The 19,709-nt window shown below is 34.3% G+C and overlaps 2 protein-coding genes across 3 annotated transcripts in view; one reads left to right on the top strand and one right to left on the bottom strand.

Annotated features, from left to right (window-relative positions):
- Nucleotides 1-7,040, top strand: part of ITGA4 (integrin subunit alpha 4) — a 36,630-nt gene extending 29,590 nt beyond the window's left edge. The window contains exons 19-28 of the mRNA XM_071747200.1: nt 193-291; nt 702-781; nt 1,129-1,215; nt 1,763-1,853; nt 2,605-2,712; nt 3,443-3,562; nt 4,789-4,908; nt 5,430-5,528; nt 5,733-5,852; nt 6,695-7,040. Of these exons, the coding sequence (XP_071603301.1) occupies nt 193-291; nt 702-781; nt 1,129-1,215; nt 1,763-1,853; nt 2,605-2,712; nt 3,443-3,562; nt 4,789-4,908; nt 5,430-5,528; nt 5,733-5,852; nt 6,695-6,787 (1,017 nt within the window). The 3' untranslated portion in view covers nt 6,788-7,040. The remainder of the gene's footprint in view (nt 1-192; nt 292-701; nt 782-1,128; nt 1,216-1,762; nt 1,854-2,604; nt 2,713-3,442; nt 3,563-4,788; nt 4,909-5,429; nt 5,529-5,732; nt 5,853-6,694) is intronic.
- Nucleotides 7,041-7,674: 634 nt separating this feature from the next.
- CERKL (CERK like autophagy regulator) overlaps nt 7,675-19,709 on the bottom strand; it is a 50,733-nt gene continuing 38,698 nt past the window's right edge. The window contains exons 6-13 of one of the 2 annotated variants that reach the window (XM_071747201.1): nt 16,214-16,288; nt 15,396-15,573; nt 15,065-15,133; nt 14,710-14,738; nt 14,517-14,625; nt 12,416-12,512; nt 10,930-11,105; nt 7,675-10,156 (exon numbers count right to left, since the gene is read on the bottom strand). In XM_071747201.1, the coding sequence (XP_071603302.1) occupies nt 10,075-10,156; nt 10,930-11,105; nt 12,416-12,512; nt 14,517-14,625; nt 14,710-14,738; nt 15,065-15,133; nt 15,396-15,573; nt 16,214-16,288 (815 nt within the window). In that variant the 3' untranslated portion in view covers nt 7,675-10,074. The remainder of the gene's footprint in view (nt 10,157-10,929; nt 11,106-12,415; nt 12,513-14,516; nt 14,626-14,709; nt 14,739-15,064; nt 15,134-15,395; nt 15,574-16,213; nt 16,289-19,709) is intronic. The other variant, XM_071747202.1, reaches the window with a different exon arrangement.

Raw genomic sequence — 19,709 nt, 5'->3', positions numbered from 1 at the left:
ACAGTAATCTGTATAATGATATGTTAAAGTAGTCTTGCATAATATGAATGCTCTGTATATTTGCTTCAGCAATATAAGAAACACCCAGCTCAGGGAAATGTAAACCATCCCATTTCAGTGTGTGTATGTAGTTTGCAATGTCTGAAAAAAGCAGTTTTATTTTAATCGTTCATAATTTGTTCTTTATTTTAGGAAGAAAAACAGATACATTGTGATGTATTAGATAAAGAAAATCATGCAGTGAAACTTGAATGCACCGTTGGTTATTTATATGTAGATCAAAAATCAAAGGTAAGCTATATATGAAGATCCTACCTAACAGAATTTTCAGGAGGGAAAAAACCCCTGTTTGTTTAGAATCTCTCCTTTGTTGCCAACTTATGTCTTTCATCATGTTGGTATCTTAATTTCTGTTAATTTTAATATTAGTTCCTTAAACATGGTCTGGAATAGGAATAATTCATTAAGGCACAACACTGTATTATGCATCAACTAATTGTGCTTGGCTTCCTAGACAAGTGAGCTGATCAAGTCTATGAACTAATGTGTTAGATCAATAGAAAAGGAATAGAAGACAGAGGAAGCGAGGATTTTCTTCAGAATATTTCATAGCAGGAAATTCTAGTTTAATAAAATATTTTTATTTAAAATATGTTAAGATGGCCTATCATTTGACATAGAAAATTTTATTTTTCCTACAGCTGGATTTTAGTTTCCTCTTGGATGCAAGCTCGTTTACCAGAGCAGAAGATGACCTCAACATCATCATTAATGCTACCTGGTAAAGTCTAATAACAAATGCTAAGCAAAAAAAGTATTACTGCCTTTGGAAAACACAACAGAGAATGCTGGAAAGGCTTAGCAAAGCCCAGTTGCAAGAAGGCATAGCTATTGCAAATCTGTAGAGAAAGGGAAATTACAAAAAAAAAAAAAAAAAAAGGCAGATAAAAGCTTTTTAAATAATGAGCAGGTTCTGCCTGTGTGAAATGTTTTTTTTAATGCAGACATGTTACCAATGAAATATTTTTGTTTTAATTAGCTGAAAGATCTGTTTAATATTGTTTATAGAAAGCACATATAGTATATTATGATACATATGATACTCATTTTTCTCTTGTGTTTTTATAGTAAAAATGAAGATGAGAACATGTTGCTGGACAACATGCTAACTTTAACTGTACCTTTGAAATATGAGACAGAGTTAAATGTTCATGGGTAAGTCAGCTGTTGCTAAACCTGCACATCCATAGAACTGTTGTCTTGTTACCACTTCAGCTTCCCAGAATTTTAAATACAAGTGTGATGTAGCTGAAAAATACTGGGAATGAGATGGCACAGCTGTCCTGGGGTCTGAACCACACTTCCAAGATCTCATTACTGTGAGATGACACCAGTTACATCATCTGTGATGCTTCACACGTCTCTTAATAGATGAATATTTTTTAAGGAACTAGAATATTTTTTATAGAAAAAGGTATTTGATAAGAACACAGCAGATCCTCAGGTTCCTTGCTTAACATGGGTCATACTCAGAGCTTCTTGTGGGGCATCCATGGAGCATGGTTTTGAGTGGTTTTCTGATTCATCTGCCTTTTTAAAAGGAAAGAATACAGAGGTAGAAGACTTCTCAGTGCTTCACATTTACTTAAATGCAACCTTGGGTATTTTCTTAGAACCAATCTTCTGGATTTAGCATGGAGCTGAAAGTTATGCTAATGATACATAGCAATTCTATTAATTAACAATTTCTAAACTGTTTTAGATTTGTGTCACCAGCTTCATTTTTTTATGGAACAAATGAGAAAGATTCACCACTTACGTGCATGAAGGAGAATATCAACTTCACTTTCCATGTGAGTTTTTCTTTGTAAACCCTCTTATCCTTGTTATGAAGGTTAATGCTTAGATTTCCATTGTATCTAATTACAGTCTTCACAGTCAGTAAGGAAACTTCTTAAAAGTACAAGGGCATAGTGAGCAACTTCTGTGTATTACTGATGGGAAGTGGCTGGTAGTTCCTCTGGGAACACTTTTTTTAGTCTGGACAATCTTCCACTGCATGGTCAGAGAAAAAATACTTTGCACAACTGAAAGTGGTAGAGCAGTTGTGATTTGCTGCTGGTTCCATTAGGAAACACTTTGAAAGGAATTGCCTTTTAGTAAGCAAAAGGAACTAGGAGCTCCTTATAAGGGGTATCTATCTATAGGTATCACATTTATCTTTGGTGGATTAAAAGCAGGAATTGGACATTACTCTCCTAGTTCCTTTTTCACACTCTCCTGGAAGGCAGTCTGTATGCCCTCAGGAGAGCCATTGCAGATTAGCACTTGTTACTCCTTGGGTTCAGAGAAGTGAAGAATTCTGCAAATCTGCAGAATGAATGTAGGAAAACATGAGAACTCCTAGCAGAATCCTTTTGTGATAGCTAAACAATGCAGGTGCTACCCCATTCTGTGAAATTTTATGTATTTATACTTAGATAAATTATAAGAATTATTATATAAATTCTTTTTAAATGTGTGCTTATATATATATATGTAAATTGTTACTTGAGTAGCTACCATGGATTAAAGCTTTAAGTATGTTCCATTCTTCTCCACAAGGTTATCAATGCAGGACCAAGCATGGCCCCAAATACAAACTTAGAGATAATGATACCTAATGCTTTTCCACCCCATGACTTCAAGTTATTCAACACCTTGGATATCAAGGTAAGCACAGGTTACTTAATATAATTTTATTACCTATAAGAATTCTATGAAAGAGGGAAGCAGAACAGAGCACAGCTAGGTAATAAGTATGTGTTCAATTTCTATTGATTTCTTTCAAACATACCCAATATTGCTTATTAGAGCTCCACTGAATTCAGTGAATCCATCTCTGCAGAGCTTGGTTCTTTGCATGTATCTATTTGTTTGCCATTTCTTTCCTGCTATTAAGTAGCAGAGTATCAAAACAAAGAAATTTCTGCATTGGGTAACTCTTTAAAGACTCTAGTCCATCAGTTTTAATCATTTCATATCAAACAGGACATGTATTGTTATGCAGAATATATAGTATAGTCTTTCCTTTGTAGAATATTAATATAGATAAGAATCAACTAAAATAGGGTGTAAAAGATTCCTTGCGTCTACAATATGTCTAAATATGCCTACAGTAGCTGACTCATAGGAGCACAAAAAAACCTTCAGGCCCCTTTCTGGTTTAATCATATCTACTTCCCAAAATGTTCTGTGTAATTCAGTATACATAGAAGCTTACAAATTTGTTAGCTGTGGTGAAGCAGAGTGAAAAAGAACAGGATGATCTTCAGCCCAGTATGTTTTAGAATTCTGGAAGTAAAAGTTGTATTCCTCTTTGAGCTTCTTGCCTTTCAGGAATCTGTATTTTGATTGTTACCTGCTGATTAAATTCTAACAGTCATGTTATTTTTATTTCTAGACCACAGTTGGACAATGCTCCTACAATAAATATCCCAGAAACTGTAATGCAGATGAAAAATATGGAAACATAATAAAGGATGTTGTCACTTTCTTTTCAAAGCCTCCTAAGAGACAAATGGTAAGGTCTGTCTTTTGGCATCAGTGGGAAATAATTTACTGTATGAATGAGCCTTAAGACAATGATATCTTCAATATAATGAGGTCAGTAGAGTGGTCTTCCAAGGATCTGTGGTGGGACATGTGTGACACATTCAGTGTAGTCACAAGTGATGTTGGTGAAAGAGGTGAGAACTGAGATGAGGAAATCCTGGATGTCAGTGTGGATGCAAATCACCTGCAAAGAAGTGCTGAAGAGTCACAAAACCAAGTGGGGGGGCAAACAGAATGGCAGAACAAATTCAGTAATAAATCAAAATAATGCACATGAGGAAAAGTGTTAATATTAATTACATGAAGAATGCAAATCAAATATCCATTGCTTTTCCCACATGAAAAAGGTGCCATTGAATGTAACTAATAGGTGCCAGGTTCAAAAAACCCAAAAGTAGTACTCATGGCAGAAATCCTCACTGAAGTGTGTTATGAATGCTAAAAATAAGTAAATTCAAAGGGAGACTATACAAGTTGATAGGACTGATACTTGACTCTGTACTCCAAACTAGAACCAATAAATCTGGTGTTTTGAGGGTTTTTTCTCCTAAAAATCTCTGTCCTGCATCTTGTTTTTGATATAGTCCTATGTTATTTAATACTTTCATTTTAGAAGAAGCTGAACATTTTAAAATCTGTTTATTTGGGACTTTAAGCATGCTCTAAGGAACATCAGCCTATGATTGGACAGCCTGCATTAGGATATCAAGTCAGAACCTAGGTATTGCAGTCTTTAGGCAAAGAGTACAAAAAAGCAAGCTTGTACATGATTGCCCTCACTAAAGTGGAGTGAAATGGGCCTTAGCTGTCAGTGTAAAAGTGTGAGGATCAATCCACTGTACCATACTGGATACCAAATATTCATTGTCATTTATCATTCTTTATATAAAAGCTAATTTGAAATAACATCTAAAAAAACCCCATCTATACACATTATTACAATTGTTATTTAGCAGTAAAAAAAAAATTGAATTTTTAGGCAAAATGACCTGTTGTCTCCTTTAAAAATTAGGTTGGCCCCTAATACTGTTCTTTAAGCACATGTAGATTGACAGTGATGGATGACAAGATAGTTAAACCCTGACCTTTGAAGAACAAACAGGGATCTTTGTTTTACTCAGTTCCTGAGTGTCTTTAATACTAAGATGAAAAGGCTGATAATCTTAAATTTCAATCTTTCCCTCCTTTCTACAGTACTGCATGAAAAATGACAGCCTTTGCTTACAAATACATTGCAAGCTTGGAAATATGGAAAGTGGAAAAGAAGCAACCGTTCAGTTACATCTGGAGGCTACTCCATCACTTCTAGAAATGGTAACACATGAATTTTTCATACTTGAGGGGAATATTTCAAGGCACATTTGCAGTATTCTCTGCATATAAATTTTAGGTATTAATATATTTTTGCTAGCAGTACGATTAAATCCAAATCTTTTAGGTGTTACGTATATTATGTTCTCAATGCCAAGTCTCAAGGTGATATATGAATAAAGAAAACTACTGAAAAATATGTATTTTAGATGATCACTGTATTTTATAGTATGGATTGCTTTGCTTATTCTGGCTGGTTTATGTAGGATCGGGATTTAATTTCAACTCAAAATTATACTTTTCTAAGAAAAGCACTGTGGATGTGGACTTAAGTAAAATCCAACTGGGCTTTCCTCCAGCTTCTGGTACTAATTTGTTTCGTGATAAGAAAAGGGCACCATTGTATGTTTGTGAGAGATTCTGTTTCTGTGAGCAGCTGTGTTCCCATTTTTGCTGGGTAGGAATTAATGTGTTGAAGTTATTTTTTAAAAGATAGGATTATTTTTTATTTTATTTTTAATCAGGATGATGCATCGGCATTGAAGTTTGAAGTAAAAGCAACAGCCTCACTAGAAAAAAATGAAAAAGTTATTGAACTACACAAGGACAAGCAAGTTACATATGTAAGAATTCTCTTAATTAATTTGTGATAAACTTATTAAGAAGAAACAGCAATTAAAATTGTGGAATTTTAGACATGGACTATGAATACAGTGTTAATTAGTTAACTAGGAAAATTAATTTCATTATTTGTTTTCATTATTTGTTTTAGTATATTTTACAGAAAAAATAATCAGTTAGCACTAAATTTATTTTTGGCTTTCCAGGTCTATTTGGAAGGAATACATCACCAGAAGCCAAAATACCATGTTACTGTGCTAATTATTGGAATAGGCTTAATAATTGGTGTTATCCTGTTTTTGCTTCTTTCATTCATATTATGGAAGGTAAGTGTTCAGTATTTCTCAGTTGTTCTCAGCTCAGGAGTTCACAGTCTTTGGGATCTGTTAATGCAGGCTAAAAGATAAATATTTTATTATGATCCAAGACGATTATGATTATTTTCTAAACAAATATAATACATTCAATAACGTGTTTTTTTCAAAATATTTCTCTATTTTTTTTCTTTTTATCTTCTGCATATTCTACACCTTGTTATTGATCACCACAAACTCCATCTTATGTCATATATGGCATTTCACATTTGCAAATTATTTATATAATTTAATGATATCAAATGGATGATGCAAACTGCAGTACATTTAATGTCATTTGATATGTGATGACTAAAAGTCTACAACATAGTTTCATAACACAATGAAATGCTTTATATTTTAAACTTTAAGATGAACACTAAAAAAATATCCTGGGCATAAGTAAAAAAGGAAACCACAAAGGAAGCAGTGATTGAGTGATTAGGACTACTGATAACCACTTTATACACATGCAGATTTGCTCCATCCATCCATCATTTTTTTCTAGGGAAATGTAGAAATGAAAAAAATCCAACAGGGAAGTTTTATTACCATTTACCATTTTTTAAAAAATACCTGATTCTGTGGACTGTTATAGTAGACAAATCCACATGTCCTTACTCCTCGCAGAAGAGCGTCAGCCTCACAAAAATCCAAAGAAAAAGCACTTTTTTGACTTCATTACATGGTATGACAAAGCAATGGTCATCTGTCCTAAGCACTATATATATGCATTTTATTTTTGTTCATGTTATATGGTTTAGATCTGAAAAGAAACATTTGCTGACAACAGATTCCAAAATTATGTCTTGCAGATTGGCTTTTTCAAAAGACAATACAAACCTGTCCCTCAAGACAAGAACAGAAGTGAGAGCTGGAGTTTTACAAGTGGAGACAAAGATGAATAAGATGGCAAATAAACATTTGATTTAAAATGAAGAATTCCAGATACAAGTTAATTCACAGGAGAAACATCTGTGACAAGAAAACTAGCCTTGAGCTCACTCACTCTTTCAAAGTGCATTTTATTTTCTTGCACAGTATGGAGGACTACACCTTAGAGTACTGGTGTTTTTCTAACGTGACAATGGTAAAAACAGTTTGTTTTAAAGTCTCCCAGTTATATTTAAAATTCCATATATATATATATATATGTGTATATGTGTGTGTGTATATACATATATGTATATATGGTTTCAAACAGCCAGAAGAACACTAAAGATAAAGAAAAGAAGAATTACTGGAAAGAAGAATTTCTAGAAAGTAACAACATTTGGCCAGTCCTGGAAAGTAAGATCTTGGACACATTAGCATGGGTTACTCTCTTCAAGTTTCAATAATCTTTTGGTTAGACATTCAAGAACAACTCCTTCATCTTGCCTTGGCAGTTTTAGAAGGGTAAATTAGCTTAAACCAATAGCAGGAGTTTAAGTAAGTAGAGCACGTGGAAGGAGAAACCAGCTCTCAGAACCTCTCTCTCCTAGGCTTCTGAAGGTAACTGCATAAGCTTTGGCTTCACAAGCCAAAACACTGCAGAGACTTAGACGTCCAGGCAAGTCAGAACCAGGAATGCCAAAGGTGGATTCAAAGCAGGTAACTCTGTGGGGTAGGCTAGAGATGCACCACAGAATCCTCTCTGGGCTGTAGAAAGAGTAATGTATTTGAGATCATGATTTGTAGCATCTTGCTATCGTGGTACTTGCAAGCATGACATATATTAGTTGTTTCATCCTTTCCTCAGATGCTGGTGCCATGATGTTTTGGATATTTCTGTGTTTTGTTTTGGTTTGGTTTGTTTTTTTTTAAAGCAAGTATTTATTTTTATTTATTTGAAGATTTTTCTACAGTACCTAGGATAGTAATATTTAGTACTGGCATTCTTCTGGAACCTGAAAAAAACCCACTTCACATGATGACAAAACAGAGAAACATGTGCCCAAAATCTCCAAGTGCTAACCTTACTGGGCCAAATTTTATCTTTAGATGTGCCACCCCTTGCCTGAAAGTACTTAATAAGGCAGTCATTTGGAGAACTAACTTGAGTTCTTGTGAAGTTTTCAGCTAAATACCACCCAAACAGGCATCCTCAGAAACCACTCAGTACGAAGACAAATGCCTGAATAGAAGCAGGGTTCAAGCCACTGTGTTGCTATACGGTAAGTTTTTTCAGCTAGCTAAGTTTGCACTGCCACCTAGCTTTGGTGAAATAGTACAAGCCAGGGGGGAAAAACCCACACCTCATTACTTAGTTTGCCATTACAACTAGAAAATGTACAGCTTATTCAGTAAATTAATTTATTGCAAAGGCAGGATGCAATTATGACCTTTCTTGTCGTGCCTTTGATGTCTTTCTGAACTGCAAGGAGAAATGAATTATACATACAAAGGTAAATGTGTACATACTCTTTGAAGCTACTGTATCATAACAGGAATTAGCCTGAGACTCAAAAGTGATGCAGAGTGCCTTCAAGTACTGTGTTTGGAACCATAAAAGCCACATTGTTCACAGATCCTAAAAGTACTGGGGACCATTTTGTAACTTATTTCCTTTCACTTCATTTGATGACAAAGATGTGCCTCACTGCACATCAAATCTCCCTCAGAATCTTCTGTAGTGTAAGGACAAGTGAATGTGCATATTTTTTATATAAGAAAATCAAATATGTGAATAATGAAATATTGTCTTGCAGGTTTATGAAAATATACACAAAATGCTTATCATCTTCCAAAGGGCTTTAGTGAATTCTTGCACTTTAACTCTTATCTTTCAGCAGAAATTAGGTTCCTATTACAACATATTGTGGAAAATATACCTCAAATGCTGGAAGAAGCGTTAATACTGGTTTTAGTAGAAACAATGCAAAGAGATGAAACTAAAGCATTTTATTTATCTTTGAAATAGTTTACCTAAGTCACTACTTGTGATAAGGTTGCCTTGGAAATTGTATACTTCTAATTCAGATTTTGTTATTAATATGTAAGTATTGGCTGCCTGTTCTTAGGATATAAAGCCAAAGTCAATTAGCTTTTATAAACCAGGCTGACAATTTTTGAATGTATAGTGTCCTGATGGTGGCAAGATTAAAAAGTACCATTTAATTTTCTTTTATTAAAGAGAACCCCAACAAGTTATACACATGAATGCCGTTTCTTTTGCAAGTTCAATTATTTTGTAAATTTTCAGTTATGTAATAAACCAGCTATATATATACTTTATATTTACCATTAACTACTTACTGAAGAAAGAACTTGAAGCAACTCACTCTAGTCAGAGCTAATGCAGATTTCTTACCATTATTTGTCACCCACCTTCTGAACGATTCATAGACTGGTGAACAGGAAAATATTCACTATCACGATTGTCCTGCAGATAAACTTGGTGCTCTGCTACTTTTCATCATCTCAAAGAAAGCAAGTTCCCAGAAATTATATGATTTAATTTGTTGTAATCTTAAATAATTGTATTCAATATTTAGTAAATTACAAGCTCCCCACAAACACTCATATAAATATTATAGTTATGTACTATAAGGAAATTATAAAAATTTAAGTCAAGTCTAAGTTACTGATGATAACTTTATTCTCAACAACAAAAGCTATGCTGAGTATCATTTCAGTACTGGGATAGATAAAATATTAAAAATATTTTGTACAAAGAGTAGTCTTTTACATATTTCAACAAAGAAAAGCCATACAAGACATAAGCATAATCTTTTGTATTACTGTTTGACTAGAAGCAATTTGAAAGAAAATACATTGTGGCAATATTAACAATTTTAACTAGAAATTGAAGTATTTGATTAAATAAGTCAATCGATCTATATTTTGCCACTATTCTTCAACATGAGGTGCTGTCATACCTTCAATCTATTTGATCTGAGATACCTGATAATATGGATAGCAGCAGCAGAATTAAAAAGTATCTCGTGCTATATTTATTGTAAAAGCTAGGCTAATTTTAAAGAAAAAAAAAATTCTCAACCCCCAATTTATATGAGAACAATATACTAAGTTTCCAATTTTTTTTTAAGCCTAGCAGTTTCTTTACAGTTAAATCCAATCTGATAAAAATTTAAAACCAGAAATATTAATATCCCAGTTAAGTTTCAGCTATTATGGTTTAATGTGACCTTGGAAACCTGTGCTTAGAGGCAAGAAAATGATCCTTTCATCCTGAACTTGCAGTGTGGTCTTTCTATATGCAACTGCATGTTGCTTGGAAACTCTCCAGGTCATCAGTGTTCACTCCATAGAGATTGATAAGTTGAGGATGCACACTGTGAAGTGAGGAAATACAACTTAATGAAGTCAAGCAATTCTTGCAATGGGTGTGGAACTTTTGGGGGTTCAGAGGAGAACAAACATACGAGCTGCTATGCAGAATAAAACTGGGTGAATTATATATTTACCTTTAAGATTGTGTTTAAAAGTATATATTATGGATCTTATAACATGATCTGCCTTTTCTATTGTATACCAGACTTAGTGTGAGCTCTGCACCTTCAATTAATCCTGTGTTGCAGAAGCCACCACCCATTTAATTTCACTGATAATCCTTCTATTTCCCAGTGTATTCATAGTCTCTTTCTTAGATCCTAGATATGCAGACTATTCTCAAGCAGCAGTAAGTTTCCAATAGCTGCACAGCTATGCATTTTTATTAACCTTACACACACTTCTTTCCAAGCAGGGATCCTTATCCCAAAGGCAGCTGCTCCCAAGAGTCACAGATATCTATATCCATCTGTTCTCCTTTAAGAAACTGAAGGGTAAAATAACAGGCATAAAGAAGAGAGCAAGTGGAGCTAGAAGCTGATGGAAGTACCAGAAAGGAAAGGCCATGTGGGTCCCAACAAATGTTTCCAGACTGGCAGAAGGCAACAGGGCCTTTGAGCCATGGCAAAAGGGCCAGAGTGTGCAGTGCTCAGCAGTGCCATTCCTACAGCACTGACAGCTCATTTTGGATGTCATCTCTGTTAGATACAGATGTAATACATTTCAGATGGAAGTACTGTGTTACATGTATGCAGTCCTTAAACATAATACTTACCAAATGTGAACTTCTGATGCTTCTTCCATTAAGTCTCCATCTATGTTCCAAGGGTAATTTCCTTCTGCAGAAGCAGCATTCAAATATGTGCTGTCCTTGTCATCAAGCCCACTTTTAAGCCTTGGTTGTACTTTTACTTCTTGAACTGTGTAGGTCTCAACAAAGGGAAAATTGAACTAAACCAAACACAGAAATATATTAAATGGAGATGAAAGATAGAGGTGGGAGCTTAGCAACAAACAGGATTACCTGAAATTAAAAGCTTTTTATTTATTTTTTTTTTTGGCCTTAAGTAAATAGGAACACTAAAATCAAGCTTTGACCATGAGGCATTACATATTCCAGCTAGCATATAGATTAACGTGCTATTTTTATCCTAAATAGTGCCTCAGAAAGAAATGAAACAGTTCCATTTGCACTCCCACATCAGACTTGATCAGTTTACAGGTGATGTGGATTTTTTGCACACACCAACAATTCTTACACTTTCAGAATATGTGAAAGTCCAAGCAGATTCTTTCCTGTTCTCTGTTCATTAGTGGTAACCCTGTCCTAGACAAGCCTGGTTAGAATTCTAGTTAAAGGTCATCTTTAGTTTAAAGGAGGGTTCACAGCTCCTTGTCTAATTTCTAAGTACAAAAGCAGAGAGAAAAGTAAAGTCCAAAGCATAACTGGAAAGGATAATCTGTTTCCTGAACGCAGCTGTTGGTGCTGTCACATGGAATTGTCATCCACTTCTCACCCTAACTCTCTGACTGTTGATGAATTCAAACCTAAGCCTTCTTGTAAAAGTGATTTCACCTAATCCTGAAACATTTGAATGAATACCAGTGTGCTTAGGCTGTGCCCTGGGTATTTAGGACAGCAGTAAAGCACTGTGTTTGGATGCCTCATTTTTCTCTTAGAAGACAGAATGACCACAATTTTGAAATGCAATTCTGCAAACATTCATAACCAGGTGGAATGCCTACCTGCTAAAAATCAATGCTTAATAATCCACTGCTACTGGCAGAGCATGCAGTGATCTGCTGAAATTACCGACTTCACTTATTTCTTACAAAGAGGTGCATGATGACCCCCCCCCCCAGTCTGTATTATCCGTCTCTATGATAAAAAATTTAAACACAGCATACTTTGCACTTTACACTAACACATAAACACTTCGCTGTGTTGAAAGGGCTTTACACCCATAAAACTACAGTGCAACACAACTACAATTTAAACCACAACAGATGGGCTGAAATAGGCTAATCGGTATTAGTCTAGTGACTTAAAAAAAAAAAAGAAAACAAAACCCAAAAAACAAAACCAAAACCAAACAAACAAAAAAACCCCAAAAAACCCAAACAGATAAAAAGAGAACTAATGTATTCTGACAGGAAGCTAAGTCTCCTTATGAGGATGCTAATATTAACTCTTGCACAGCATGCTACTTTCACAATTAACTTTTCTTTTTGTAATCAGCAGAAGGGAAATTTGGCAGTACCTGATTTCTTACACTGGTGTATCTTTTCAGGTGTTTTATAAAGTCCGTGCGAGAAGTATTTTGTACAACAATAAGAGCCATGCTTCCATTATTCAACCTGAAAAGCAATCCAATTTAATTCTCATGAGAAAATTCATTAATTTGAAAGTTAAACAGGCCATACAAAACTCTGGATTTTTTAAAAAGGCAACCAGAAGTAAAATAATTAAATGTGTAAAGTCTTTTTGCTAAAAAAAAATACCAATAACACTCCACTCTCTATAGATCAATATAAAATACCCAAGTGAGGTTAGCATCTATGTATTTCTAAAATACACTGTAATAATAAAATTTTACTCCCTTATCAATATCCATAATTTACTGAACATAATACATATGATTTTTAAAAGTGTTTTTCTACTTAACAGATTATTTTTAAACATCGGGGTTCACAAATTTGTCTTTATGCTTTTCTCTCCAGTGAAGTATAATGATTACTACATGTGAGCATCACAGCACGGTGCTAATCATTATATTTGGGCTTGCATAGCACAGCTAAAGGTATCTTGACATGTTTATGCAAATTTACAGCAGTATCACTACAGCTACAGGCAGCAGTCAAAGCTTTGATTCCACTTCAAATGTCCTCACATGGCAAAAACCTCTTGGGGAAATCAGGACGCAGTGGAGAAACCTGGCTGAGTTTTGCTGATGCTTCCATAATGGATTTAAGTCTCTAACAATTTGTGCAACCTTTAGGTTTCCTGTATTCACTATATTTCTGCTATTTAATATGAGAAATGAAGTACCTGTCTGATGAGCCTTCTTTTCCTACCCTACTAGCAGACTGCACTCCTAAGATACTATATAAAAAGGGAAGGAAAAGAAAAATAATGTCCTTACATGAGAGCCTAGGGGACTTGTGAACAACTACACTGTGGGAGAAACAGGGACAAGAATTGCATGGAGTGGCCATAAAATGTCACCAAGAAACAGGTACCAGAAGAGATGGAAAAGAATAAGCAAAGCTAAAACCCAACAGTTTATTTGATTCTTGTCAGAATTTTTCTACTGATTGGTATATAACACACTAAATGCTACACAAAGTTCGTAACAGGGGACAGAATCAGGGCACTATCTTGAGGTATATGAGGCTTGGTTGGACTCCCTGTATCAGAGAAAACTTCTCATTAAGAGTTTCATCAACAATGTGTTTCTACATTGTTTCCAAGAAGCCAGATTCTACCAGACCAGCCACTAATTTTGAAGAAAAATACCTAATGAATTCTAAACCACATCTATTTTTACCTAATGACTGAAACAAACTAGACTCGTTCAAAAAACTTCCCTGAATGCTGGATATTTTTATATATTTATATACGTGTCTGTTTCTGCATGCTTTTGAGGGAACAAACTTAATTTCATGTTCAGCTACAGAGTTTGTACTTGCTATTCTGCTTAATAGTCAACTGGATACATCAAGTACATATATTTATCACCTGATAACTGTTTTGATCACCACAAACCATGTTCTCAACGATGAACTCAGGGCAAAATGAGTCACCATCAACAACCAGATTACACACATCTGTTTCTCAAAACCCTACATGCAAGAAGCTATATATACCCAAGTTCAAGGGGGAAAAGAAAAACAAGGGGAAAAAAAAAAAAAAGGAAAAAAAAAGAAGACAAATGTGAATCTTGGTTCTTCATAACAGGAGAAACAGCCATACTTTATTTCTGTTGGCTGTAAAGCTGAAGATGAAGGGTACCTTTATATCAGAAAACCTAAAATAAAATCCAAGACTGAAGTTTCTACATATAGCCACATCCTATGACAGATGACTGCTCAATGACTACTACTTAAGTCAGACTTGCCAACTAATTTAATCACAGCAATTATCTACTCATTATTCTAGTTAGACTGCTTGACCTTATTTGCCTGATCCAAAAACTGATTACAATTCCTGGGATTATCAAGTCTGAGGCAGTCCATGCTCCCTCCCCCATTCCAGAGGGTCTAGACTACCTAAACACAGGCTTGTATTCTGAGAAAAGCCAAGGTCTTAAGGTAAGATGTCAGAATTTATAGACATGACTAATTCTCTAAACCCCTACTGACCTCGTATTAGGTGCCAAGCCTCTTGGTGCCATTGAACACAGACAAGGGATTGCCATAATGCTCACATTCAGGAAGTGGCCCTGAATTTTCTGCCATTGATCCTTGCTACCTAAATATAACAGAGTAATTCCATATTACTCCAGTTTAGCCAGCCACAGCTTACTTGGAAATAATCAAAATATAAAAAACTCACCCTTTTTTCTCATTTTCTCTTTCTTCTTTCTAAAAGGGTAGAAGCAAGGAGGTTAAATAAGTCATTTTAGCACATTTATACAGCAACTATTTTAGCAAATAGTAAGATCTCAGTGGAAGAGAGGAACTGATCAGCCTAGTTATACTGAATGAAAGACAGCTTTGTAGCAAATCATCTATATTCTATAGTGAACATTTTAGAAAGTACAAATTTGCAGTTGTCAAAACATTTTTAAATTTTTTTTCAGATTGTTTTACCCGATGATAAAATTTGACTATAATTAAGAACTTTTTAAAATTTAACTTCACAGACACTTTTTTCTAGCTTTGGAATTGTATGACCCAGTTTTACTTACCTGTCATTCTCTTGAGAGTCTTCCTGTGGAACTTGTAGAGGTAGAAATGACAGTTCACATTCCTCTGGCCTAGGGAAGATATTTACCATCATGTTAACCAATATTCTGACTGCTTGGCAGTCTTTTATCCATGTTACAATGATTTTAAGGAGATGCTAATTATAAAGAATTTATGTCCTCTTTAACTCCTGAGAGGGATATACATCACATCTGAGTTAAATCTGCCTGCAATTAAGACGACGGCTAAACTACTGTTTTCTGTATTTCTAATTATTGCATTATCCTCAGGAAGATGAGAAATAGGACAAAAATATAAGAGCTCATGGCATACTTGAGTTCTGCCAGTGTTTTGATAAAAGCAAAATCCTTCCTCTGATTGGAGGGCATCCAGCGATGCTTTTCAGCCAAAGCCAAAGTCCTTGCACCAAACCCAAACATAGCTGAGAACCCGAACCTCAGGAGCTTGCTTGGAGTACTGAAAGTACAGACATCCACTGGTTGAATATGTCCTAAAATTGATAAAGATCAGAAATTACAAGTAACATCTGTATTTCAAATGAAAGGCAATTTACCACTTCTTTTTCACCCAAGTTAGCTGCAGAAAAATCTCCAGACTTTTCTCTCTTTGGGAAGTCAAGTTTTACTAATGCAAACCAAATTCAACCTACATAGAATTAAGACTCTATTAAAAAAAGCATCCCAGAGAAAAATGTTCAGATGCTTCAAAAAGTTAAAAAAGTTACAGTGAAAACTCAGCTACTTTATCAGGGCACAAAAGGTCTGACTCTTAATTCTATACAAAGTTTCAACAATTACTATCAAAGAAAATGTAACATTGCTACATAAATATTTGCAACCATTTCACCAATCATTGTGTACTGGAAGAGTTGTGGAAGCTCTTAAATACAGGTTTTAAACATATTTCTGTTTACAGTTATAGAATTTAGGTCTCTTATTCTGTTCAAGAATAGTATATAACAAATAATAGTACATAATAGTACATAATAATAGTACATAACAAATGAGGATAGAATAATTTAGGTTAAAAAGTCTAACAACAGCTTAAAATGATAAAGCATATTGGTTACAGCAACCTTCTAAATGCTGTTTCATTATTTAAAATCTGATAACATATATAAAAATGTTTACCCATTACAATGTGCAATGCTGCAGTCACTGCATGCTTAATACCATAGAGAGTGTGGGCCAAAATATTAGAGGTACCTGTAAAAGGAAACACAAACCATTGTAAAAATTATATATATATATATAAGAAAAACTACACACATCACCTTTGGAATTAAAGAAAATGAAACAATCACCAGATTTTCAGAAAAAGACAAAAAAAGCCTCACACATTGCTCAGTCTTGGTAAGAGCAAGAATGCTGAATAGTACAAATTGCAACCATTAAAACTTCCATCGATTTATCTCCTTGAAAATCACTTCTATATCTAAGTGTGGTACTGAGGAGCTGTAGTAGAAGGCAAATTATCTAATAAGATATATTTGGCAAATAGCCAGCCAGTGTAAAACTGCACGTTTCCCAGACAAAATTCTATTAGATCTAAGATAGCTTGCTGTACATCTTCCAGGCTACATTTTAGATAAGAAGCAATAATGAATAATATTAATTACTACACAACAGCTTCACACATGAGAACACATCAATGCCTCAAAAAGAGAAAAATTGTTGACTTGTATTCAGTGCATAAAAAAATTGACCCATCTAACTTGTCTTTGTCATTGCCTGGAGGCTGGCAGAGCAGTTGTACCACTAGCCATAGGACAGAAGAGGTTAATTTTTTTGAAACAAGAGAATGAGCAGTAAATCATAATAGCAAACAGAAAAAAAGTAAAGAACTAGCAATGTGAGCATGGAGTTGGAAGACAGTGGAAAACGAGTGATTGGTTTGTAAAACAAAGAAGCAGGATTATGGAGATCCATGCTTGGTGATGACTGATCTGTCAAGTCCTTTTATCTGTGTAAGAAACAGGAGTATACATGGAAATTTTTCCCTTCTGCTTTAATGTATAAGACATGAAATACAGTTATCATCTGACTTTAAAACAACAAGTTATTTTAAAAATTCAGACCAAGGAATGGTTGCATTTTTCCTAAATCGTTGTATTTTTAACTGAATTTCAATTTGTATTTTCTTGTTGATCACATCTTAGCCAAGCTGCAGGGCCATAGGATTCCCTTCTGCTGATAAAGAATCAGGGCTTGCCACCAATGAAGCAGAATATTGACCTTTTTAATTAAGGGATGAAGAAGTCAACAGCAGATTGTAATGACAAAAATTACAAAATAACAAATAGACAAATAACAATTTAGAATCTAACATTCCATAAAGGAATGAATTTAGTTAGATTTTCAAATAATTTTCTTGCTGCTTGAATTATTTCATATGTGACAGCAACATTTCTGGATGCTGAATTTGACTTAAGTTTTGTACATTTAAACTTGGCTTTCAAAAGTGAGGGAAAGAAGAGAGGAAAAGAAAAACTATCACATTTCAAACAAGAGACACTCAGAATTTAAATAAGCACTTTAAAATATCCTGTACCAGACTGAAAAAATGTGTTCATCCCAAAACTCTGCAATCTTTGCTGTCACATTAGTGGTAGAAAAAAATACTAAATTTAGAAAGACTGATGTACATAGTTACAAAGCTCTTATGAGGTCTTGTCATTCTTATTCAGGAGTAGACGCTTTGATTCTTTCCAACAATTTCTCTAAATAAGAATCTGTAAATTAACTGGGAATCGTACCTCAACATCTCACAGAGCACTCTTAGGCCCTTAGAGCACCTCAGTCTGAAAGTAATTCAAAATACCCAGAACTTCATGGAAAGCCTTCATAACATCAAAGAGAGAAGCTCTGAGTAAGGCTTTCTGGGTTCCTACTATGTGTAGGAAATAAGTGGGGTACATCTATTAAAATAACATATACAAGACAGTCTTTGAAGATAACTCCTGCAGAGGTACATGGAAGAAATCAGATTATGTACAGTGTATTCCTTGACCAGTTAAAAAAAAAATAAATTCACATTTTTCATAATTTTAAAGGTGACTATACTATTAATTTCCTTCTTTTCCTAAAGAAAAAGGCAGTTTAAATATATAGCAAATTGGGATTATGAAGTACTCTGAAAGAAGATAAGTTCAAAGCTAAATGCAAGTCTGCTTTTTTTCTCCTAAAAGAAAGACTCTCTAAATACACAGGAAGTCCAGTTTATTAAGAATATTACCATTTCAATAATTCATATCCCATAACTTATATTCAACAACTCAAGTAAAAGTAATTTGAATTTTCTTTCCTGTAAAATATGCATTAAAAGAAAAGACAAAAAAATGCAGCTCTAGATTTTGCATTTACTATGCAAAGAATTACCAAGTTTTTCACTTTAGTGAGCATAAAGTACAATTCTATTTTAAAATAGGGACAAAAATATGTTTGACCTAAAAAGCAGTTCTTCACAGAATAATACAAGTATATGCCCAACACCATTTCATGTTTGACTGATTCCTGACACTTAACCTGTAGATTCAACTAATTCTGCTTAGCCAGTGAAGGCAGCTAAAGTAACAGTGCCAAATACTCAGGTATTTCCTACAGTCAAATCCTTTTCAACTCTTAACTTTTACAGGAACCTCTCCAAAACAAAAGAAATCACATACACAAAGAACAGATCATTACAAGTCATGCAAATAATGTTTGCTTTCTATAAGCTGATAACGAAGAAGTTGTTATTCTGATAAAATATTTTTCTTTGTCACTGAAGCTAATAAAAGAGCACAAGACAGAACATACTTCTTCTGATCAGGCTTGGTATGTCTTAAAAATGGGATTCCTCCTGTAAGTAAGAGTAATTTATCAATACAGATGGCAGCAAGACAGGAGCTGGTCACAGATTCAAAACCAATTTTCATACTGACTTTAATGAGAGTTAAATCTCTCATTCTTGCTAAACAGGACAGGCACAAGTAATTGCATCTTTCTCTTAAATCTGTGTAGTTCCTTAACATCTGGAGAAGTAAACAAGGTAAAAGCCCACCCTTTCATGGCTTCCAAGAAAATAAAACAAGTACTGCCTGTGTTCAAAAACGTAAATAATACATCTACCCTTCCACAAGTCGAAGATCTAGGACTTTGCAGTAGCAAGTAACATAAATTTCTCTGAAAAAACCCTTCATACATTCCTAACAGCATTTTGATCCCAGTAACAACTGAATAGTGTCTCGTTAGAGAGGTCCTTTACATCAGGATACCATACCAAAAAAATGCTTATAAACAGAACCAAAACAATGACAGTTATAATGCAAAAAACATAATAGAAGATTTGTGGACTTGTGATAATTCAAAAACAGTGGTTTTAACACCATTATTAATCTTCCCAAGTCATCTATACCTTTTCTATTCATGCTCAGAATATTATTTACCATTAATAAGAGTGTTCCCCTAAATAATGGGTCTGCACCGTTGGTCACATTTTAGTTCTTACTCCAACTACTCAGTTTACTGTAAAAGGTTGTGTCCATTCAACTCCAGCATTTGTCACCATCATACTGTTAAACAAAGAAAATTTTATTATTTAAAAATATAACTATATTCAAAATATTAACCCATTTTCCTGCCATCA

This window comes from Heliangelus exortis, chromosome 6 (genome assembly GCF_036169615.1).
Source record: "Heliangelus exortis chromosome 6, bHelExo1.hap1, whole genome shotgun sequence".
Lineage (NCBI taxonomy): Eukaryota > Metazoa > Chordata > Aves > Apodiformes > Trochilidae > Heliangelus > Heliangelus exortis.
The sequence above is the reverse complement of the archived record's forward strand: the minus strand, read 5'-3'. Positions and strand labels throughout refer to the sequence as shown.